Consider the following 24,365-nt stretch of genomic DNA (forward strand, 5'->3'; position numbering starts at 1 on the left):
ATACAAAAATCACTGGCTCATTTCAAAGATACAGTTTCAGTTAGGAGATAAGTGTGTGCATGTGAAGGGCATAATGAAGCTTGTGCATAATGTCTTCACCTGCTTCTCTTGATTGAGCAGTGCCTGTTAATAATTGTGATGATTGTGTCGATTTTTTTTTTTTTTGAAATAGTTTGTACCAAAGGCCTTTAGGTTTAGCAGGGGTCTCAAACTCGCGGCCCGTGGGCCGCTAACGGCCCTCCGTACAACATTTTGTGGCCCTGCCCTAGATAAATCTTTTTTGGTTTTGTTTTGTTTTAGTTGTTTGGGTCACACCCCCCAATGTTCAAGGCTTACTACTGACTTTGCACTCAAGGATCACCCCGACTTTGCCTCCTGCGACCCTGAGGTAAATTGAGTTTGAGACCCCTGTAGGGCTTTAAGATAATCTCAGTATTGATGAGCTCTGTGCAGGAACTAGTATTTATTTTGATGATATACTCTGAAAGTTTGTGGCAATTTCAACAAAATTGAAATTCAGTTTTATTTTTAAATGTCTTTTTCTGTGGCCTTTGAATAAAAGATTATGGGTATTCTGGAAAGAAATCTACAAAAAAAAGTAAGGTATAATCAACATCATAGTTACCTTAAGGATAAGCTGCTCAGGTTGAGTGTTATTTTTACCCTTATATCATTATAGTTATTATTTTTCATTGCATTAAAATGATGATGGCACCAGATTTTTGTCTTTGACCTTTAATAATCATATTAGTACATAACATTCAGCTTTTTAAAAAATTTGTGAAGTGAGAATATTATAACAGGTTGGGCATTTGCCTTGTTCATAACTGAACCAGGTTTAATCTTGGCATTCCATATGGTCTCCTTAGCACTGCCAGGTGTAATTTCCAGTGCAGAGCCAGGAGTAACCCCTGAGCATTGTGGGGTATGGCCCAAAACAAAAACAACAACAAAAATTAATTTGTGAAATGTAGCCCTAATTTTTTTTGTTGGTTTTGCTTTTGTTTGGGGGCCACACCCATTGAGGCTCAGGAGTTACTCCTAGCTATGTGCTCAGAAATCACTCCTAGTTTGAGGGGACCATATGGGACGCCTGGGAATCTAACCTTGGTCTATCCTAGGCTAGCACTTGCAAGGCAGACGCCTTACCTCTAGTGCCACCACTCTGGCCCCAATGTAGCCCTAATTTAAAAATACATCTCACCTTACTACTTTCCTAGGCATGGATTTTGCAGTAGAAGTACTCTTGATGAGGAAATCCAGGTTCTGTTTTGTTCCCCCTTTTAGGGGCATGTTCACACCCTACTCGCAGCTTTGTTGGTCAAATAAATTAATTAAATAGATTTTTTACTCAAAAAGTTTGTGGAAAGTTGTGTAAGTTAATAAGTGAGATGTATTGTACAAACACAAGAAATAAGTATAATTAGCCCCAATTTTTTCCTTCTTAGTATAATTTTGTACCATGCTAATTATTTTTAAGAGCTATAGTGAGAAAATCTTTTTTATATTTATATAATGTTGTTACTGGAAAAAAATTAGGGATCTTTTATATTTGTATTGTAGGGTTATTTTTTCCCAGAATTATTTTCTGCATGTAATTAAACTGCTATTAGCTATTTGACTCTATTTTCCTGAGAATACTCAGATCTTTTTATTCATACATGCTTATTGTACTAATCACTGTATTCATGTATGGTTTTAGAGAAATGCTTTTTTAAATAGAGGTGTCTTAATATTAAGTTTGATGAAATAATTTGGATACTACAAAAGAAGCTAAGACATGATTTGACTTAATTTCATAGTGAATATGTTATTCATGAAGCCCTTACTATTTAAGCATGGGTTTAAGTAATAGGCTTTATTTGGTTATTCTAGACAAAATATTTTTGTAAACAGTTAAAAAGTTTTATATAACTCAATTTGGGGCTTTTCTCTAAATAGTGTCACTACAGGATATCAACATGAAAAAAGCTTTCAAAAGTTCCACAGTTCAAGACCAGCAGGTGGTTTCAAAGAACAGTATTCCCAACCCTGTTGCTGACATTTACAACCAGAGTGATAAACCACCTCCTCTGAATATTCTTACCCCATACAGGTATGGTTTCATCTGTTCTGGGCCTTGTTAGTAAGGTGGAAGGGAGGGTCAGAAGAGCTGTGGAAGTGTATCCTTCAGATTCATAAAGTGAAAAGGGCAGACTTAAACCCAGTGAAGCAAGTATTGGTACAAGATTATTTTTTGTTTTTAAGCCGCAGGTAAATTGCAAGTGAACACATGCTATTCAAATAAAAAACCAGCAGTATAGCAGCAATTTCTTTTTTTTTAAATAATATCTTTATTTAAACAACTTGATTACAAATATGATTGTGGTTTGGTTTCAGTCATGTAAAGAACACCCCCTTCACCAGTGCAACATTCCCACCACCAGTGTCCCAAATCTCCCTCCACCCCACCCAACCCCCACCTGTACTCTAGACAAGCTTTCCACTTCTCTCATTCATTCACATGGTTATGATAACCATGGTACAAGATTCTTACAGTTTTCATATGTCAACATGTAATATTAGCAAGGAAAGAGTGCTAATGTTAACTTTAACCCAATATTATGAGTAGTTGTGGACAAACAGCAGAGCAATTTCATGTGTGGTTATATTGTTCTTACTGAAAGTCAGTTTTTAAAGAACACATGATTCATTTATAATGTCAGTACTTCAGAAAAATTTGTTACTTAATTCGGAAAAATAATTTTGCAGAAGAATAAATAATCTATACTCTGTAATAACCTCAATAATCTTTTGTTACTATAGCATGTAGGACACTTTGTCAGAACCAAATTTCCAAGAAAAAGAATGAAAAATAAGTGCTGCCTACAATGAACATTAATGTGAAAAAATTAAAGTGAAAAATCACTTTTTAGGAAAGACCTCTCCTACCTCTTTTCTCACTATTTTTTTTCCTATTTGGTCACTTTTCCCCTCATCTCCCTTCTCAATACCCTTTCTCTCTGCTTACTGGACATCCTGGCTCTCCTGCCCACCTTGCCTATTGCTGTAAACTTCAGCCACCCTCAGAGCAAGGATCAATGAATTTGGTTCAGGCTACTCATTGTATGGGTTGCCCCCATCCTGCAGCCCACAAAGTCCTCATAGAATCCAGTGAAAACCCTTCCTTCTGCACAGCCCTTGTGGCCTATTGGTTCTTGCAGAGTTCCTGTTTCTATCAGGGCCTAGAAGTAGATATTTGAACATTCACCTCTGTGGCTGCCTGATAGCAAAGCAACAGTCAAGACTCCAGCCTTTCTTTCAGTACTGACAGAAATTTTCTTTCAGGAAATGTAATATCTCCCAATAGTGGGCACTATTGGGAAAGGACATGAGGCCACTTTTTCCATATATAGTTCTCTTCTCCTGGAGAAGAGATTAATATCTTTATTTAAACACCTTGATTACAAACATGATTATGGTTGGGTTTCAGTCATGTAAAGAACTCCCTCTTCACCAGTGCAACATTCCTACCACCAATGTCCCAAATCTCCCTCCTCCCCACCCCACCCCTGCCTGTACTCTAGACAGGCTTTCTACTTCCCTCTTTCATCCTCGTTGTTAGGATAGTTCTCAATGTAATTATTTCTCTAATTACACTCCTCACTCTTTGTGGTGAGCTTCATGAAGTGAGCTGGAACTTCCAGCCCTCTTCTCTTTTGTCTCTGAAAATTATTGCAAGAATATCTTTCATTTTTCTTAAAACCCATAGATGAGTCTTTCTGCGTCTTTCTCTCTCCCTCTGACTTATTTTACTCAGTATAATAGATTTCATGTACATCCATGTATAGGAAAATTTCATGACTTCATTTCTCCCTATGGCTACATAATATTCCACTGTGTATATGTACCACAGTTTCTTTAGCCTTCATCTTTGAAAGGCATCTTTGTTGTTTCCATATTCTGACTATGGTAAATAGTGCTGCAATAAATATAGGTGTAAGGAAGGGATTTTTGTATTGTATTTTTGTGTTTCTAAGGTATATCCCTAGGAGTGGATAGCTGGATCATATGGGAGCTCAGGCAATTTGACAAAAAAGAAATACAAATGGCCAAAAGGCACATGAAAAAATGTTCCACATCACTAATTATCAGGAAGATGCAAATCAAAACAACTATGTGGGGCCTGGAGAGATAGCACAGCGGCGTTTGCCTTGCAAGCAGCCGATCCAGGACCGAAGGTGGTTGGTTCGAATCCTGGTGTCCCATATGGTCCCCCGTGCCTGCCAGGAGCTCTTTCTGAGCAGACAGCCAGGAGTAATCCCTGAGCACTGCCGGGTGTGGCCCAAAAACAAACAAAAAAAAAAAAAACAAAAAACAAAAACAACTATGAGGTACCACCTTACACCCCAGAGATTGGCACACATCACAAAGAATGAGAACAAGCAGTACTGGCAGGGATGTGGAGAGAAAGGAACTCATATCCACTGCTGGTGAGAATGCTGTCTAGTCCAACCTTTATGGAAAGGTTTATGGAAACCTTTATTCCTCCAAAAACTGGAAATTGAGCTCCCATATGATCAGTGATAAATGTGAATTTTTCTTATGATTTAATTTACAAGCTTTTTTTTTTTTTTGAAGAGGACAAGTTTCAGGGGTAGATGCTAGAGTGCTATGTACCCCAGAGGATCCCCCAATCCCTTTTAGGGGCTTACCCCTGAGCACAGAGCTTTGAGTAAGCTCTAAGGGGTGCTACACACGGCTACTTCTAATAAAAGGCAACCAAACTGGCCAGAAGTTCAGTGTTAGGGCCTGAGGTTGTGGAACTGCTCAGGTCATGCAATACTGGGGATTACTCAAACTAGCCTGGCAGTCCTGGGGACCCTCCAGGGCCACAAGCATAGATGCTTGGAAGGCCTATTGTGTTAGAAGTCAAACTCAGGTCAGATGCTTAAGGCATGTGTCCCTATCAAGCATTAAACTTCTAGTTCAGGGCCCGGAGAGATAGCACAGCGGTGTTTGCCTTGCAAGCAGCCAATCCAGGACCAAAGGTAGTTGGTTCGAATCCTGGTGTCCCATATGGTCCCCCATGCCTGCCAGAAGCTATTTCTGAGCAGACAGCTAGGAGTAACCCCTGAGCACCGCCGGGTGTGGCCCAAAAACCAAAAAAAAAAAAAAAAAAAAAAAAAAAAAAAAACCTTCTAGTTCAATTTATTTCCTAAAAACCTTATTATATATTCTTTTCTAAAAGCAAACAGCACTCCCTATATTTGATCAAGACTGTGTTGGACAAATAGTACAGGGGTAAGGCATTTATTTGCTTTGAACACAGCTGACTAGAATTCAATTCCCATCAACAGGGAGGGTCCCCCAAGCCCCTCTATAGGTTACCCCTGAGCACAGAGCCAAGAGTAAACTCTAAGCATAGTAGGATATGGCCCAAAAGAAAATAAAAGATTAAATTAAAATTAGTAGTTATTTTAAAATTTCAATTCCATAAAATTAAATTTATTTTTATGGGAAATAAGTATTTGATCTTTTAGTAGTATTTTTAAGATAGAAATGCCTGGGGCTAGAGTGGTGGCACAAGCAGTAGGGCATATGCCTAGCACACGCTAACCTAGGACACACTGCAGTTTGATCCCCTGGCATCCCATATGGTCTCCCAAGCCTGGAGCAATTTCTGAGCACATAGCCCCTGAAGATACATTTGAATTTAAGTTTGATATATGACACTAGCATACATAGTCTTAATAGTAGAGAGCACAGTTTTACTGAAAAGCTAATTGCTTAGTTGCTATATTCATGGAACATTTCTGCTTATATTTGTATGTCAGGAAAATGTTTTGCTTAAGTTTCTGCCTTCATTAAAGTATTAGTTCCATTTCTTAGTTGTGCATTTTTATGTCTTAAATATGGCCTGTTTATTTTTATTTTAAATATAAATATCTTTATTTAAACATAAGGATTACAAGCATGTTTATAATTGGGTTAACATGGCCTGTTTATACTTGATTTTTCAATATTGTCATTAAAGGTTTAATTTTTTATATACTTGATTTTTTATAATGTCTTAATAAAATCTCCTTTAATTCAGGTTTTTAGCTAGGAACCTTGAAAAAGGGTTTTTAAGTTTTTTGAGGCCAACACGTAGAGTGAATTGCATTTATTTATTAGTGATTTTCAAATACAGCCAGTAGAGCGACCCTCTGGAGAACAGGGTTTATATTGATGATGAGAGGCTTACCAGAACATAGTATGGCCTGAACTCCAAAGACTGACAAGTTCTTTTTGTGAGCAAGTGGCTTAAATATGAATTAAAATGCAAATGCTTTGTTTCCTCTTGAAATCAAATACTTTTTGGGGGAGAAGGGCAATGTTAGGATATAACTCTGGGCTTCACATGTGCCGAGACATGCGCTCAGCATCCGAGCCACATCTAATGCCCAAATACTGGTTAAAATAACTACTCATAGAGTAGTTAACTTTGTATAAATCTATTTTAGGCTTTGCAATTGATTTACATGTGACTTTTGGTATTATACTGACTGCATCAGTATTGGTCCTATCATAAACATACAATAGCTTAAAATATTCCAGGTATCATAGAACTTAAAATTGAAATGGTTAGCACTAGAGAGATGGCTAGGATATTTGCCAACCCAAGTTTGATTCCTGGAAACCCATGTGATTCCCTCAGCACTGCCAAGAGTGGTTCCTGAACTGAGCCAGGAGAAAGCCCTGAGCTCTACTAGATATAGCCCAAAAATAAACCGAAAAAGAAATGGTTATAGGCAAGTGAATCTTCTGTTTTATGCCTGTCAAAGGGGTTGCCTCTAGTGCTAAGACCAAAGTAGAAATACATAGAAGGAAAGTCTTATTCATGGTGAGTCATAGATGTAAGGAAAATGATATTTCAAAGCCCCACGTTCCCAAATTGGTTAACTGGGGAGACTCTGTGGACCTTGGTTCCAATCTCTTAGGAGTGAGGAGATTATGTAGATTTGCTACAAGGTACTTTTGCCTGTTCTGTGCTAGTGTGAAGGTAAGAATATGCTGTCCCACATATAGACAGTGTAAAAAGGCCCTGCCAAGTAAAGATGGTGCCACCATCATCCGTGTCACCTAATGAGATCCCTCTGGCTCTTCCTCTGGGTCCATCAGGGCCTGGATTAGCAGAAACCACCAGCTAGGGCCTGCTGTTTCTGGCTCTGAAAAAATGGTTTCATTTTGAAAATACTGAAATAGTGGCTGAAGAGAAGTCCCTCTGTAGCCACTGGGTAGACTTGCAGATCGGAGTTACTGCACTGCCACTTAGATAGAGCTACACTTCAAACCTTTCCCGGCCACCTCCCATTCCATGGACACTCGGCTTCCCACCTAGTTGGATTTATCAATATTGGGAACTCTGAACTATAAAAGGGGACCAGAGTGCTTGCTTATTTTTAATCAAATAACACTGAAGCATCAGAGTAGCGTTGAAGGGCTATATTTAGTATTTAGCCATCTCCATGCAAATTTGGATTTGTAAGATTCATTTTCCCAAATTTCCCTAAAAGTTGCTGTTCTACACATCTATGCAGCTTGTCAGATGATCAAATGTCAGAGGTATCTTCAGTACATTAAATGCCTCCTGTATATTTTATGATCTCAGCAGTTAAATTAGCATCATGTCCATATGACAGTATCTAACAAACTTCTTTCTTCCCACACTTATGATCTATTGACCTACAGAGATGATAAAAAGGATGGACTGAAGTTCTACACTGATCCTTCCTATTTCTTTGACCTCTGGAAAGAAAAAATGCTACAGGATACAGAAGACAAAAGGAAAGAGAAAAGACGTCAAAAGGTAAAATTATTTTTACTATGGGAAAGACTATATCTGTGTATAATGTGGATTCTTATTCAGGAAGAAATCAGTAATCTGTGAAGAACTCAATCCTTTTGTGTTTTTTACAGGTTTCATTTCTCACATGATGATGTAGACCATTTAACATAGTATGCTACTGTTTACTAAATACAATGCTTTGATTTAACAGAGCCAAATTTCAGTTTGTTTTTATATATATTTTATAACCTTTCTCCTGCTCTTTCAGAAAGCAGTCAATATTCCATACTAGATATCAGTCTGTGCTTTTCTCATTTTAACATCCTTGACTACTACTGCGACCTAGCTGTAAATAAAATCTTGCTGAAACTTTAAGAATGAGTTGAAGAACATGTGTGATTTTCACCATAAGGATATAGACTGAGTACAATAGACAATTCCCTTTTGTTAGTAGTAATATGGTAACCTGAAGGTTGAGAGCAAGCATTCTTGGAAGGACTTAGAAGAGAACCAGAAGCATAGTGAGGAATATAGCTCAGCTTCAAAGCTCATAACTTGCACGTGTAGCACTGTATACCCAAGCTCTAACACTCCCCAGCAACTCCTTCTCTCCCTGCACACACACAAAAAAAGATAAAATTTAAAGGTATTTGATTTTAATTAAATTTTAATAGTAATTTTACTAAACACACTAAACTTTCTGAGAGTGCTTTCTTGGAAATGATTCTATGCTGTATAAATGGCTTCCAAGTTTCCCTATGATCCTTGTCGCAAAAATAGTACACTGGATAGGGTGCTTGCTTTGTGTGCATCTGACTTGGGTTTAACCCTTCATATGGTCCCTCGAACACTGCCAGAAGTAATTCCTGAGTGCAAAACCAGGAGTAATGCCTGAGCATTTCTGTGTGTGGTCCAAAAATAAAAACAAAGCAGTCTACTTAACTTACTGTTTTATTTGTTCCTGTTCTTCAGGACTGACAGCCATGTTTTTTGTTTTTTGTTTTTTTTCTTGGTGGAGATGCTTCAGTGCTGTACATAGGGAGCCTGGGCGCCTTCAGCTAATACTTGATCTGAGCCCAGCAGTGTATGATTGATATTTTGGTCCTCAGACTTGCTGATTTGGTTCTGGTAGGCTCTAGTAGAGCTGGAGACCATCAGGGCACACTTGGTAGTGCTGTGGATTATACTTGGAGCCTTGGCATTCCTGGCATGCTCTGAGGTCCATTGAGTTACTGCCCTAGACTAACTTTCTATCCATACATGATTACTCTGTCTTCAGAATTCTTGATTTTTTTCCCCTGCTTCTTTCTCATTCCATATCCCTCAGGTACATCTGATAGGAAGTTCATATTCATGTCTAAAATTATTCTTTATTCAGTACTTTGTACGTGCTAGATATATTGTTGTGAAAAGACAGTCATCATCTATGGAGATGGCTATACAGTGAGGTAAGCAAGCATTAAGTAAAGAAATGATGCAGCCCCCTGAAACTCATCCAGAGGGAAATTGTTCTATATAGGAATAAAAAATTGGGCAAGTTATCTGTCATTTCCCAGGATTTCCCAAACCCCAACTTGGTTGTCATTTCTAAATGATAAGTCTAAATAAAGGGAAAAAAAATCTGTGTAGAAAATTTGAAGAGGAGAAATTGATTGTTTCTTTGGAAGGGCAGGGAGGAGGAGGGGGCAAATCCAGCAGCACTTGAGGCTTATTCTTGGCCCTGTGCTCAGGTATCAATTCTTGGCAGGGCTCCAGGGATAACAGGGTATCAGGGGTTGAATCCAAGTTGACCATGTGCATGTAAGTCAGGTGCCTACCCACTATATTATCACTCTGACCCCAAAACTTATTATTTCTGAATACTGGTTCTTTTTAGTGGCTTAATATATATATATATATATATGTTTTTAAAAAATTGATTTTTAATAAATATATTGGTTTTAAAAATATGTGTGTATATATATACATATATATATACATACATATGTTTTTAGTTTTTGGTGTTTGGGCCACACCCAGTGACACTCAGGAGTTACTCCTGGCTATGTGCTCAGAAATCGCTCCTGGCTTGGGGGACCATATGGGACGCCGGGGTTCGTCCTGGGTCAGCCATGTACAAGGCAAATGCCCTACCACTGTGCTAGTGCTCTGGCCTCTAAAAATCATTTTAAATAGTAGACTTACGCAAACAAGTATGTAGTTACAGTTCTGTTGTGGTGAAGTGTTCCGAAATGATAGGAATAGCTTTATTATCATAGAGGAAACAGCAGGTGGGAAGCATCTAACTAGTTGAGGGTTGTAGAGCAACAGAGTGTGTGGACTCTGGCTTGATACTGAGTAGAATTGGCAGTCATGCTCTCTCTATGTAAGGGATCTGTCAAGATAATAGCATCTCTCCCTGACCTGCAGATGAGACAACATTCAGTATATTCCATATAGAATACATTGAAGCCATCCCACATTTTATCAGCAGACATTATTTGTCTGTGGAACTGCAAATCCCATCTGGACAGACCACTGTCATTTGCGGGGGCTTGGGGAGGAATAATTGGCAGTGGTCAAGACTTATTCCTGACTCACTCTGTGCTCAATGATCACTCCTAATAATGCTCAGGGGACCATATATGATACTGGAGGTTGAACTATGGTCAACCATATGTAAGGCAAATGCCTAAACTCTGGTGCTCTTTCCAATCTCAGATAGCTACCATTTTTTGTTTGCCATTTTTATAACCAGTGCCTGGTCAAGTATGTAGGTATAGTAAGTACTGTAAGAGCCTCTGACTCAGATCCTAGTCAGCACTATTTAATGTGTGGAAATCCTATAATAGTTCTTATCCTCTAAGAACATGCAGAGAAATGAGAGAAGCCAGGAAAATTATGCAAACACATGGAAATAAGAATCTTCCCCTATAAAGAAATACTTATGTAGGATCCAAGAATTTATTTATGCACCTTTTGCAGCAAAATAGAGCTTCAGTAGGAATTACTCCTGGTATAGAAAGGTAAGTTTTAATTTTTATTTTGTTTGATGTTAAGCTAATTGTAAGTTTAGCTTAAATATTTTATAAATTCTAAAAATTCTTTTAGAAACCAGAAATAGAACATTAGGAATTATTTTTTAGCATGATTGCCTTTTGACAAGTCAGTTCAAATTGTGAAGTGATGGAAAATGATTTCTCTGCATAATATTGTTAGATGCTTATCTAAAAACTAGATTTGAAGAGGATTAGAACAGTTTTAAAATGCTGAAAGCCTGCCAAGTGAGCTTTATTTTTTACCCAAAATTATAGTAGTTACAACATAATAATTTGAATTATTTTGGTGGTTCCTTATTAGCTAACTAACTTTTGTTGGGTCTGTATTGAGTATGCAACTTCTTTTGACTCTTGAACAATGATAGGGAAGGAAGAAAATTGAGAAGCCAGTTTCACACAGTGGAAAATCCACTTATTGTACCTCTCTATATTAAATTGTGCTGTCTTGGATTTAGTCTACCAACGTATATGGTGGTGGACTTCTAAAGTAGACCTATGGACAATAAAAAAAAAATCCAGGTGTAAGGTATTTAATAGCATTTCAAACCCATGTTGTTCAAGGGTCACCAAGGCTCCCATTGTATTAATGTCCTTAACATTAGTGATGGAAATGGGAATTGCTCTTGTCTGCACGCAGGGCTTGTTCCATGCATTAAAACTGCATCTAACCTGCTCTTTTCCTCTTCCTCTATCTCACATGCTCACTTTCTTCTCCTCAACACCAGGAGCAAAAGCGCATAGACGGCACCACCCGTGAGGTGAAAAAGGTTAGAAAAGCCAGGAACAGGCGGCAAGAGTGGAATATGATGGCGTATGACAAAGAGCTTAGACCCGATCACAGGTTGTCTCAGAGTGTGTACCATGGAGCATCTTCCGAGGGATCCCTGTCCCCAGAAACTAGGTGTGTGTGCACATGTATGCATGCACATGTGTGTGTGCTTTAGAACAAAGCCTCTAAGTTTTTGCACTTGGTGTGAATGCGCAATCACATATATGCATTTTAAACTATATTTTAAGCTACTTTGTAGTAGCTTGGTTTTATATTGGGTTACTATATGTGTGGTTTTTCTCATCTCTCTGACACCATTTCTTGTTAAGTTAATCTTGGGTTTTAACAGAAGTTCTGAATTTGACCTTAGTCATTGCCAATGCCTAAACCATTTTTATTTTAATAATTTCTTTCTTATGTGTTTCATTCTGCTTCATCTTCTTTGCCATTTGTGAATATTTGGTAGGTGGTAATTGATGTGCTATTGGAATAATCTTTTTAAAAAGCTTTTTAAGAGTGGTTAAGCAAAAGGTAGCTTTTCTTTTCAATTTACTATTCTTATGTGTTATATTTTCAGGAAGTGTATTCTATTGGAATTTTTTAAAGTGTTAGCAATGAAGTGAAACTTTCTTGCAAGTGTAAATGATGTGGTCAATAAGCATATTGTCACAAAAGGGATTCAGTGAATGACAAAAATTTACTAGTGAATTTTATTTGTTTTAATTTTTATTTCAGCTTTTGTGAAAATATAGTCATCTGTTTATTTAAACTCATATCTTCAGTTGGGCTCAATATTTGATGGAAAATTCTTATGTGATTCATGAGCATTTCAAAAGCATCAATGATCTGGACATTGCATTACTACCTGTCCAATAATAGTAACTTTTATTTCTCATCACTTCAGTTTATGCCATAAACTAACATCAGCAGAACTGAAAGTCATTATTTAGATATAAAGCAATGGCTTTATAAATTTATAAATGGCTGGTATTTGTTTGTAAGCTGTTATCTGTTAAACATTATAAAATCACTGAAACTTTAACTAACTTTAGATTTGAATCCTTTGGTAGGAATACAATATGATACAATTCTGCTCATACTTCTTTGGATGAACGCTTGAAGGAACACTTGAACTTCATAACTCCCAGGATGTTTTTGTTTAAATCTAATCATTTTAATTGTGATTATTTGCTCTCGTAAAACATGTATTTTCTATTACTCAGTGTGTACCTTTTATTTTAACAGGTGCAGATGGAAAAATGCTTTTTTAATGCCTCAATTGGATAGTTGATGTTCATTTTAGCATCTGAGATTGATTGTTCCATATTTAATAGAAAATTGATGACATTCAGATTGCTTTATATTCTACCTTTATATCTATGTTTTCACATATTTTTCTTATTTTCAAAATGCAAGTGAAATTTTACTTCTTTATAAACAAAATTATAATTGACCTGTATTTTTCTCAAGGCCTCTCATTTTTTCAGGCACCAGAAAAATAGATTATAATTATCAATATACTTAGATTATATTCTTTTAAACTAGATCAGAATTTTTACATTTTATTAGATTATTTTACTTTTTTTTATTAAATATAAAATTTTATTTGCTATTTGAGATCATAGAAAATTAAATATTTTCCATAATCTTATCCAGAAAAGTCATTGTTTACATTGGAACAAATATCTCTCTGTATGGCCTTTTTTCTATGTTTTTTCTTTATAAAATTAATATGACTGTTGTTTTTTTTTCTATTTTTATTTTTTATTTTTGTTTTTTATATTTATTATTATGTACTGTTTGGAAATGTGGAGTCTAACCATTGTCTCCTATTAAGAATATCATCAAGGAATATACAGGGAAATTTAAGTATGCAAGTTTCATAGCATGTATATAAGCCATTTCTATTAGAAACCATTTTTACCTAATTCACAGAAAAGAATTATAAATGTTTCCCTTTTCTAGAATGGTCCGATTCTAAGTTTGAATTGAGGACAAGGTTGCCAGCCACAGGAAGTGTGATAGCTTAGCATCCAGCTGTCCTGGAATCTTACCCTTCTCTTGTCCCTGTGTTACAGTACCCCCACTCATGCCCTCAACTCTGCCCACTTGTCTAATTTCCAAATCTTGGCCAAGGTATGGGGTGGTGGACATTTAATTTTCCAACTGTTGCTACACTTCATTTCTTTGTTTCCATAATCATCTTCACCCATCCCATTGTCATGAAGAAATTGAATAGCACACACGTGCACGCTCTCACATGCATGCACGCGCGCGCGCACACACACACACACACACACACACACAGTTCTTCTATGGTTGATTTCCATTTTCCTGTGGCCTGAATGCAAGAATAGTCATTGTCTTTCAGTGAGTCTCTTTTTACTCATCCCCTCTTCTCCCGCCCCCTGTGATCTCTTGTCTGTGGGCATCCACCTTATACTCATTAGCTCCTTTTTCTGTCCCCCTTTCCTTAAAGTCTTGCTCTCTAGAACTCTGCAGATCTCATTTTCTCCAAATATACTTTTGTTCCTCCTCTGTCAGGTTTTATTACAAAACCACTCTATAAAGTCACACTGTAAACTACACCAGGAGTTTCAATTTCTTGACACCCCCGCAAGCCCTGCCCTCTCCTCTGAAAAACTCCATATTTTGCTCAATGACTTACTTCTCTTAGAAAGGCACCGGTATGACACAGTGTCACAGTTAAGCCCCCATCATCAACTATTCAAGGCCATTAAGACATGTATATTTCCAAATATGCCCAATCTAAATATAGATCAGGGTCTTCTCCCATTAAAAATATTTTTAGCTCACTTGCTGGTAGTTTGTGCAGTTCAAAGGAGACCTACTGTAATCTAGAATTTATATAGCAATTAAGGAAGAAAAAGAGTTACTATTTTTATTAATAGTAGTAGTATACTGCAATTAGTGGGGGTATGTAGTCTTTTCTCAATTAGAAAGCTTTTCTGGGGAGGGGGGGCAAAAAAGAAAGTGCCTTGTGATGCTGCAGTGAAGGGAGTCTGCAAAAATGGAGATTCAACAGGTGACTTGTCCTCCTCCATCTCTCCCTCCCTCTCCCTCCACAACCCCAACCTGTGTTTGCCTGTTTCCTTCAGAGAGAGAAACACAAGCTGAATCCTAACAGAAACCAGCAGATAAATGTGAGAAAAGTCAGAACAAGAAAAGAAGAGTGGGAGAGAAGGAAAATGGGCATTGAGTTTATGAGTGACGCAAAGAAACTGCAGCAGGCAGGGAGCACCAAAGAGGACAGAATGTCCCGAGGGTTCGTCACTTTGCTTCCTTGGACTGCCAGCCCCAGGTCACCTACCTTGCTTAGCCCTTAGGAGAGGACGCTCTTCCCCTTATTGACCTGGTCTCCCTGTAACCCAGCCAAAAGCACAACTGTGCCTTACTAACTTAATGCCTGTGGCCGTGCAGCTGCATCCTGTGCCCTGTGGGACCACTCGAACCCCTGTTCCCTGCCTCACTGCACTCTGCTCAACTAATCCCAGATGTTCCTTTCAGAGTTTCACTTGCTACTGCGCATTCAAAGAAATATCACAGCATCTTATTGCAGCATTGGGCTTCTTTTTTGGCTAAATGCATCTCTTCTGTTGAAAAAACAATACTTTTGAACCACTGTACTATATCTCTGTTTATTTTCTCTTTTCTCACCATTCATGTTTATTCAGTTCACCTGCCGTTTGTTAATTTATAATTATATGCTGTCAGTTGCATTGCCACTGAAGTCTTCTGTCTTTGATGCTGGAATCTTGTCTGGTAGTCTTCCCACTCAGAGGAAAAAGAAATACAGGAATATGATGAAGGGGGAGGGTAATTCTTTCCTGCTTGCCAGTCTGTGTGACTTACTCCCTTCCAACCTGTGAATTCAAAACCACGTAACATTGGGGCTTGCTGCTAAAGTCACCACTGGGTTATTGCTCAATGCTCTCGTAGTTGGTAGCAGGGGAATTACATGTGTATTCTTTGTGCATGGATGGTGTTGTGATTCAGAGGCATGTTTAGGCTATTGAGAAGGGAGATGTGTGCTATAGATGCCCTTGTTCTTTTCTCTTATGCCTCAGGTCCCACGCCTCAGATATCACCGACTACTCGTACCCAGCTACTCCCAACCATTCTCTGCATGCGCAGACTGTGGTCACTTCTCACGCAACAGCAGAGGCACTGACCCATGGGCCCACAAACCAGGCCCTGGAGCATGAGTACCGGCCTCCTGCCTCCTCAGCAAGGCACATGGCCCTCAACAGACCACAGCAGCCACCACCACCACCCCCAGAAGCTGCAGAGGGATCCCAGGCCTCTGCACCTATGGTTCCGGCTGACTACGGGTAAAGGAGCTTCCTGATCTTATCACTGCTGACTGCTAGTAGAATCTTGCTGTGCAGGGCATACAGACATGGACCAAATGATCACTGTCTAGAGAACAGCCATGGATGAGAGGATACTGGCTCTCAGTTATTTTAAACTGATATTAAGAACAGCACCATGCTCCTCCTTTTCTTGAGTTCACATCTATAGGTTCCCTCTCTGTTCACATGCATTTATGTGGGAGTGACTCAATAGGTGAGGCATTGGTAAAGGACCAAAAAGAAATTCGTGAGCCTGTTCCAACACATCCAGATTGGCTTTACATTCTAGATGGATCTCAAAGCACTTGTCTCACTTCTCAGACTACGTTGTAGAATCTCTTCACTTTTTCCAGCTCCTTTCCTTTCCCATTACTATGTAAAATTCAGACATCACATGTTTACCAGTTTAGGAACCAGCCTTCATTCCTGGTTTTCTTTAGCTCTCTTCTTGAGGTTCTTTTCTTTTTTTTTTTTTTTTTTTTCTTTTTGGTTTCTGGGTCACACCTGGCAGCACTCAGAGGTTCCTCCTGGCTCTATGCTCAGAAATCGCTCCTGGCAGGCTTGGGGGCCATATGGGATGCTGGGATTCAAACCACCCACCTTCATGCAAGGCAAACGCCTTATCTCCATGCTATCTCTCCGGCCCCTCTTCTTGAGTTTCTTAGGGTGACCTTATCTTTAGAAAGTTGTGTGTGTTCCTATTAATGTGCATTCTTCAATCTAGGCCACTATTAGTTCTGTTTTAAATATGCCACTTACCTTTTAGAGGTTTTCTTCCTGACCCATCTGTTACTTCCAGTTTGTTGCTTATTTTTCAGTTGGGATTTCTGGTATATTTTCTGGCTGACTTCAAGTATCAGGAAGAGAGATGCCCAGTTGCTATGGAAAATCTTTGGCTGAGTAGAAGGAAAAAAGTAAAGCCTCAGATTTCTTATCTTTAGCACATTTCAAAGCTTTTGGTCTTCTAATGGACATTGTGAACTCAGGGCGTCTCCATGGAAATGTGGGGTATGGAATATAGAATATTCTAGATTTGGCCTTAGACCCCACACCAAGTTCACACTTGAGATGCCCCACTTAAAGGATGCATTTGCCTAACCATTCTCACCTCCATGGTCAACTGTTTTACTCTAAATTTCACAGAATACGACTTGAGTTCTTTCGAATGTCTTACAGTAGATGAACTTGAATTTCCTTGCCATAATGTCATGTGAAAAGAGCAGGTCCCAAGGGTGATGTTCACGTGTTGGCACATATGTGTTTTACGGGAACATACTAGAACCTTTCAGAACTTGACCCTCTTTGGTTGCTTTAATGTCTCCTGTGTTTCCTCTCTTTATTAGGATGCTTCCGGCACAGATCATTGAATATTACAACCCCTCAGGACCACCACCACCGCCACCACCACCCATGATTCCTTCAGCACAAACTGCTTTCGTTAGTCCCCTTCAGATCCCCGCACAGCCCCCCTTCCCTGCAGCAGCCGGCTCCTCCTATACAGTGCCACCTCACCCTCCTACCAGTGGGCTGGTGGTCACAGCACCCCCTCCTCCTGGCCCCCCTCCTCCACCTCCTGGCCCCCCTGGGGCAGGCTCCTCCCTCTCCTCCTCCCCAATGCATGGCCCTCCAGTAGCTGAGGCAAAACGACAAGAAACTGCACAACCACCCATAAGTGATGCTCGAAGTGATCTTCTTGCTGCTATCCGAATGGGTAAGTGGAAAAATATACACACGAGAGAGAGAGAGAGAGAGAGAGAGAGAGAGAGAGAGAGAGAGATCTTTATGTCTCCAACATCTAAAGTCATATTCATAGTCATATTTATACCTATAGCCATATTTAAATGATCACTTCATTCATTTTGCTGCAAATTGCATATCTTGTTCTTCCTTAGAGTTACAGGGTATTCCAATGTCATATCTTACATATCTTAGCTTGATCCATTTATCTACAGTTGGGCATTTGAGTTGTTGCCATATCTTGGCTATTATACTGAATGTAATGATGAACCTAGAGGATCTACTGAGTGAAGTCAGTCAGAAGGAAAAGGACAGATACAAGATGCTCTCTCTTATATGTGGGACTTAAAGATATAACAAGATAACAATAAACAATAATATCACAGAGGAACTGGCCCACACAATTTATTAGGGGGTAGTGAGAGGAAGGGATCTAGGTTCTTTGGAGGAGGGATACAAATAAATTAATAATGGGTATAGTCTTGGAATAATGTACATAAAAAACAGTATTGTAAACCAAAAACTTATTAAAATAATAAATTTTTTAAAAATGAATATTCTACACTGAAGCTCAGAGAGTAAAAGGAGCCTTGGTTTTTTGTTTGTTTGTTTGTTAGGTTTTTGTTTTGGGGGGGGGAGCCCCTCCTGGAGATCCTTGGCCAAACTTGTAATTCAGTGCAAGGGTCTGAGTAAGCAATACTGCTCAGGCCCTATGCTGCTGGGAATCACCAGTCCACCCTGGCAGTTCTTGGTGCTTAGGGGCCTCCAGGGCTACTCCTGTGTGATGCTTAGGGGAAGAAGATCAAGTGGTGGGATCAAAGCAGATTTAGCCATAAACCTGGTTTATGCTCCTAAACCTTGTACTGACTCCCTGACCCCTTGTTTATATTTATTTAATAATATATATCTATTGCTAGTACAAAATAAATGTATAATACTGAAGAGCTGATTTGTTCAGAAAGGTTAATGTGATTAGAAACATAATTTTAAAAGAAAGATCAATTATTTGGATATTTTCCTCTATATTCAGTCTAAGGGTGAATATCTAAATGAGAGTAAATGCACTCACTTCCCTAGTTTTGAGGGTTTTGTGTGTGTGTGTGTGTGTGTGTGTGTGTGTGTGTGTGTGTGTGTGTGTGTGTTTCAATCTATGATGTGTTCTTGACTTTTATTTTTCACTTGTTATGCCAAACCTATAATATCTCAGTATTTACTTAGCACCAAATGGATGTCTCAGGACTTTTCAGGTGGAAGTTTGACACTGTGCTCACAGCATAAAGCATTTAGAATAAGTCTGGCCAAGTCAGACTGTTCCCAGAATCTACTTCAAGTACACCATGTGTTCTCAGCACCTGTTGGGCCTTGGTTTGGTTAAGGGTCACTGAGCTGCTCACACATGTGGGGAGCTCAAGGATCTTTTGGTCCCACACAGTTGCCTGAGTCTCACTCTGGTGAGGTGAAGATGCAAGTATCAGGCCCTCCACAGAAGACCACAGACTTCATGGTGGATCTGACTTATTTTCATTTCATCAGAATTGAAAGTCAGTCCCAGAGGTGAAAAAAGTCCCAAGTTGTAACTGCTGGTTGGTAATACATGAGGCTGTTTGACTTTCTTAGACCTGTAAACCTGTAAACTTTAAAAGTTGATAAATAATCTGATCATATTGTGAGGAAAATCTGATAAACACACATAGATAGACAAAGTATGGGGCTGGGAAGGTGGCGCTAGAGGTAAGGTGTCTGCCTTGCAAGCCCTAGTGTAGGACGGACTGCGGTTCGATCCCCCGGTGTCCCATATGGTACCCCCAAGCCAGGGGCGATTTCTGAGCGCATAGCCAGGAGTAACCCCTGAGCATCAAACGGGTGTGGCCCAAAAACCAAAAAAAAAAAAAAAAAAAAAAAGTATATGAGTCCTTCAGATACCGAAGGCCCCTAAACACAAATGCTGAAGAAACAGAGACTGTGGGACATTAGTCAAATATAACGGGTGGCTGTAATGAATCTAGGGAAACCTGGTGGAACTCTTTTTTCATTTTCTGTATTATGTATGTTGACAGGATGTACAGACTAGATGGCTGGGTTCTATCTGTTAATCAATACAAATAGTCTGATTTTGATATTTTTATACACATGAAATATTGTAGGATGGTAGAGAAAGATTACTAATTTTTTTTTCTTTTGGTAACCTGGTCAGAGTACAAAGGAAATATTTCTGTATAATCAGTCAAGAAGTCAGTTAAAAAAAACTCAGAAGTCATTAAAGAAAGAATTAACATGTTAAATCATGACTTAACCATAGTAGCAGGATTACATTGCATTTCATATAATTTTTTATTTATTTAATTATTTAACAATAATTATTGATGCAAAATTCCTAAGTTAACCTTTCAAAGTTGGAAAAGACTGTGGTTTTTGAACAGTTGTTTCAAGCATTTCATTATAGAACTGTCCAGAAAAATGTTCTGTAATGATACCAATGTTCCTTACTTTCTCTGGCCTGTAATTTGGTAATCTTTAGCAACAATTAAAGTTATCCTTAAATAGTTCCATGGAGCTTCCATATTGTATTGTGCAGCTGTGGGATTTTTCTTCATTATTTCATAAGTCTACTGAAATGTAACTTTTATGTTTTAGTACGTTATTGACTATTTAAACCTTATGAGTCTCACTCAGTGCACATATTTTATTGGCAGGGAGTTCCTTGGGAAATAGCTCTCTTTCTACCCCTCAAATTTCAAAAAGAAAGTTAATTTTTGTTAGTGTTAGTTAAATGTGTATCAGTTTATGGAGCCAGGGTACAGCAGTTAGGGTGCTTTCCTAGTATACCCTCAACCCAGGTTTTATTCCCAGCACCACATGGTCCTTTGAACATCAAGAGGTACACAACTGTGGAGGTTCCCCACACTGTAGGGCAGGGGTGGCCTGAAAATCACTGTAAAACCCAAGCAGCATTGTATTTTCAAGCCCTTGCGTAGAGAATGGAAGTTTGGTGACTGAGACTCACCAGAGGTGCCCTGGACACCCCCACAATGTTTGTGTGACTAAAAATAAAAAGGCCAGTTAAAGAAATATACAAGTGGGGCCAGAATGACAGCACGGCAGATGAAGTGCTTGTCTTGCCTCTAGCCAATCCAAGTTTGATTCTCAGCATCTAATGTTAGGGATGATTCATAAGTGTAGTCAGGAATAAGCCTTAAGTAACACCAAGCATAGTTCAAAAATGAAGAGAAAATAGTCAGGCAACATATTATAGTTTCTTTTTAATTTGGAGCAAAGGATTGACTTCGGTATTGTATCTCCAGGAATACAGCTGAAGAAAGTCCAAGAGCAGCGCGAGCAAGAAGCCAAGCGTGAGCCAGTGGGGAATGACGTGGCTACCATCCTGTCCAGGCGCATTGCTGTGGAGTATAGTGATTCTGATGAGGACTCCGAGTTTGATGAGAACGATTGGTCCGACTGAAGCAACACACAGAATCGGCACTTGATGACAAGGCTGGTCACCAGTCAGGAGACTGTGCTAGAAGGATACTGAAAAATCTTAAGTGGTCTCAACACCTGAATAGACATATTATAACCCTGTAGCTTAGCAACTTTTGTATTAATAATGTGACATTGCTTTTGCACATCCAAATATTCTGGGTTTTTTCAGTATTTACTGTGTAATACTTAAGTGCCACTAAGCATAGCAATTGTGCTGCACATGAAGAAATATGCTGTAACTATTGCATTGTCCTGAAAACAGCATTTGCTTCCTTTTTCTTGGCCATGAAAGTATTTAGTGCAATTTGGGTTTACTTTTATTGACCATTATAAATCTGAAAACTTGCTGTATGTTTATGAAGCTGCCTGGTGTTAGGTCTTTGCGAGATTAATGACTATGTGTCAGTGATGTCTTCCAATCACCTTTAAAAAACAAAACAGAAACAAAACTTGTTTCAGAAGTTGTTTCTAGAGCACAAGATTTAAGCAAAGAGAATCAAATGCTTCTGCTTCTCGTTTCTTGGCTTGGTAGCCTCAGTGTGGACTTTAATATCCTGTTGAATAACTTCATTTCCCTTGCACACTCTTATGAAATGTGAAATTTGGAAGAGCCGTTTCCAGGAAGGTAAAAGCTGTGGTAAATGCTTGGCATATGCTTGTGGATGGTTTGTTTCAGATCTTTCCACAGCTTAATAGTAATGGAAAAGAGGAACAGGGTCCTTTTTCTTCAGGAGCTTTTGGGGATGGCGGTCATGACTCCTGACAGCCGTCACTAGACACCAGCCAGAAGCACAGTGAGAAGGATCCTAGAAGCACAGGGCTGGGATATGATGAGTCAGCTCATTCCCATTCCCCAGAGGCAAGTGTTCTGTATTATTCTTAGATCCTCAGCACGTTGCTGCAGAAACTATGTCAGATCATGCCTTCCTTTACTGGATCTGGATTTTCAAAGCTTTGGTGTTAGTGAATGTAGCTAGACTGACACAACTTTGCTCTTCAAGGAGCTATGGCCAGATTAAGTATCTATCATGACCAGGGCTTTCTCTCTCTCTCTCTCTCTCTCTCTCTCTCTCTCTCTCTCTCTCTCTCTCTCTCTCTCTCTCTCTTTCTTTCTTTCTCTCTCTCCTTTCTCTCTGTTTCTCTCAGTGTTTCTCTCACACATACTCTCTTTTCCCTCTCTCTCTCTCTCTCTCTCTCTCTCTCTCTTTCTTTCTCTCTCTCCTTTCTCTCTGTTTCTCTCAGTGTTTCTCTCACACATACTCTCTTTTCCCTCCTCTCTTTCTCTCTCAGTCTCTCAATCTCTCTCGCTCTTTCAGTACATTTTTCTAAGTACTTCACAAATTTAGCCCAGTCAATATCCATAGCTGTGAGCTGATGATGCTCACCTTAGCCCTTCCTGTTCTCCATGTCAGTCCTAGAGATCTGGGAGTTCTTTTCCTAGAAAAGGCATACTTTTAGGAAACTCATGAATGAGAGCTGCTCTTTTTGTCATTCTGGATGGACCAGAATGTTGTGTTGAATAGATGAATGTTGTAAGCTTTGATTCTAGGTATGGATTCTTAAATACACTAAGAATACACTAAGACACTTTACTAGGAGATTTTTCAAACAATTACAGCTACCCATGACTGTTATGAGGTGGAATTCTTAAGATGAAAACAGGTAGTGGGTTTAGTGGTAGGTATGGTATGTAAACCAAATTGTAATGCACAAATTTTTGATAATGAATTCTCCTGGGGTGAGTACCTGAATGGTCACTAGTGTGGACCATCATCACATGGAAACTGCACTCTGAATTTTAGTCACATGAATTTTGAAACTCTGAAAAAGCCTAATGTCCCTTTCCTGGGACCAGCTTACATTATTAATTATTAAATGTGAATAATAGTTGTTCATTCACCTTCAACTTATCTTTCCTTCTTTTTCTTTCAGTGTAGGGCCTGTGTTGAGACTTCTCTCTTTTGGGGGCATTTTTGTCTTTATTACAGTGTTATGTGGTTTGGGTTTTTGTTTAGTTTGTTTTTTGGGGGGAGGGTTTGTTATGCTTGAATGAGATATTACCTACATAAATCTAAGATGTACATCTGGTAGCACTTTTCTGGTTTTTGTTTTTATGTTACCCCTTTGGTCTCAGGATGGGTAAAAAGCACATCTATCCACATCAGAATTTCTTATTTCTTTCTTACTATAATAAAATTACTGTCACTTTAGTCATAAATATTCTTAAGCCTATCACTAATTACTTTCCCAAAGTCAATTCAGAACATTTCATTTTTTTTTTGTTTTTGAGCCTTGCCTGACAGTGCTCCTGGTGGTACTTGGGGAAACATGCAGGGCTGGGGTCCAATCCAGGACTCCTGCCTATAAAATGTATATACGGCTTCAGCCCATTGAGCTTTCTTGCCCCTTAGCAAGTTAATTTTAATGTTGTTTTCTGACTAAAGCTGATCCTCTGCAATCTGCATTCTGTTACCTTGAAAAGAATGAAAAAGGATGAAAACCCAACTAGAATTATCTTTGACTGTTTTTCTCAACAAATTTAATTCATTCTAAAATATAAATCCAAACTTCTGATACAGAAAAACAGTGAAGGAATGAATATTTCATTTTCAAAAATAATTGCTATAACAAGTGGAGAAAATACTTATAGAGACTTCATAGCAATGAGTTTTATATCTTGGTGGTTGTATAATCTCAGCTGTTTCCCCTACCATGTATATCTGAGCAGCTTATGGGCATTTTCTTTGTACCATAGATATAGACACAGGTGAGACGAAGATTCAGCACTTCCTGCACAGTAGCTAGGCAGACGATTTTCTGTTATTGGACTCACACCTTCACATTGGGTCCACTTTTGTTTTGTAAGTATTAGATAATTAACCTTTTCATTTCCGAAAATATTTAGAACATCAATATCATTTTCTGAGCACTAAGTGGCTAGGTTGTGAGTTTGTAATAATTTGCAACTGAAATACATGATACATTTTAATCTATTAAAGACAAGTGGGAATGTATCAGCCATAAGTAGCAAGTAAGTTTGTTTTATAAATCAAAGTATCTGTCATCTTGCAGTATTACCAATGCTGTTATAAATAAAAAATAAAGTGGTATTAAAACAAAAAACTTCTGTTAACAATTTTTATCTGTTTGTATATCAT

General features: G+C 38.6%; 1 protein-coding gene across 3 annotated transcripts in view; it reads left to right on the top strand.

The window, feature by feature from the left end:
- Window positions 1–21,645, top strand: part of WASF3 (WASP family member 3) — a 174,935-nt gene extending 153,290 nt beyond the window's left edge. For 2 of the 3 annotated variants that reach the window (XM_049778241.1, XM_049778242.1), the window contains exons 5-10: window positions 1,942–2,095; window positions 7,714–7,831; window positions 11,574–11,749; window positions 15,706–15,969; window positions 17,334–17,701; window positions 21,030–21,645. In XM_049778241.1, coding sequence (XP_049634198.1) covers window positions 1,942–2,095; window positions 7,714–7,831; window positions 11,574–11,749; window positions 15,706–15,969; window positions 17,334–17,701; window positions 21,030–21,187 — 1,238 coding nt within the window. In that variant the 3' untranslated portion in view covers window positions 21,188–21,645. Of the gene's footprint in view, window positions 1–1,941; window positions 2,096–7,713; window positions 7,832–11,573; window positions 11,750–14,736; window positions 14,904–15,705; window positions 15,970–17,333; window positions 17,702–21,029 lie in introns of all 3 variants that reach the window. The other variant, XM_049778243.1, reaches the window with a different exon arrangement.
- The last annotated feature ends 2,720 nt before the right edge of the window (window positions 21,646–24,365 follow it).

This window comes from Suncus etruscus, chromosome 8 (genome assembly GCF_024139225.1).
Source record: "Suncus etruscus isolate mSunEtr1 chromosome 8, mSunEtr1.pri.cur, whole genome shotgun sequence".
Taxonomy (NCBI): domain Eukaryota; kingdom Metazoa; phylum Chordata; class Mammalia; order Eulipotyphla; family Soricidae; genus Suncus; species Suncus etruscus.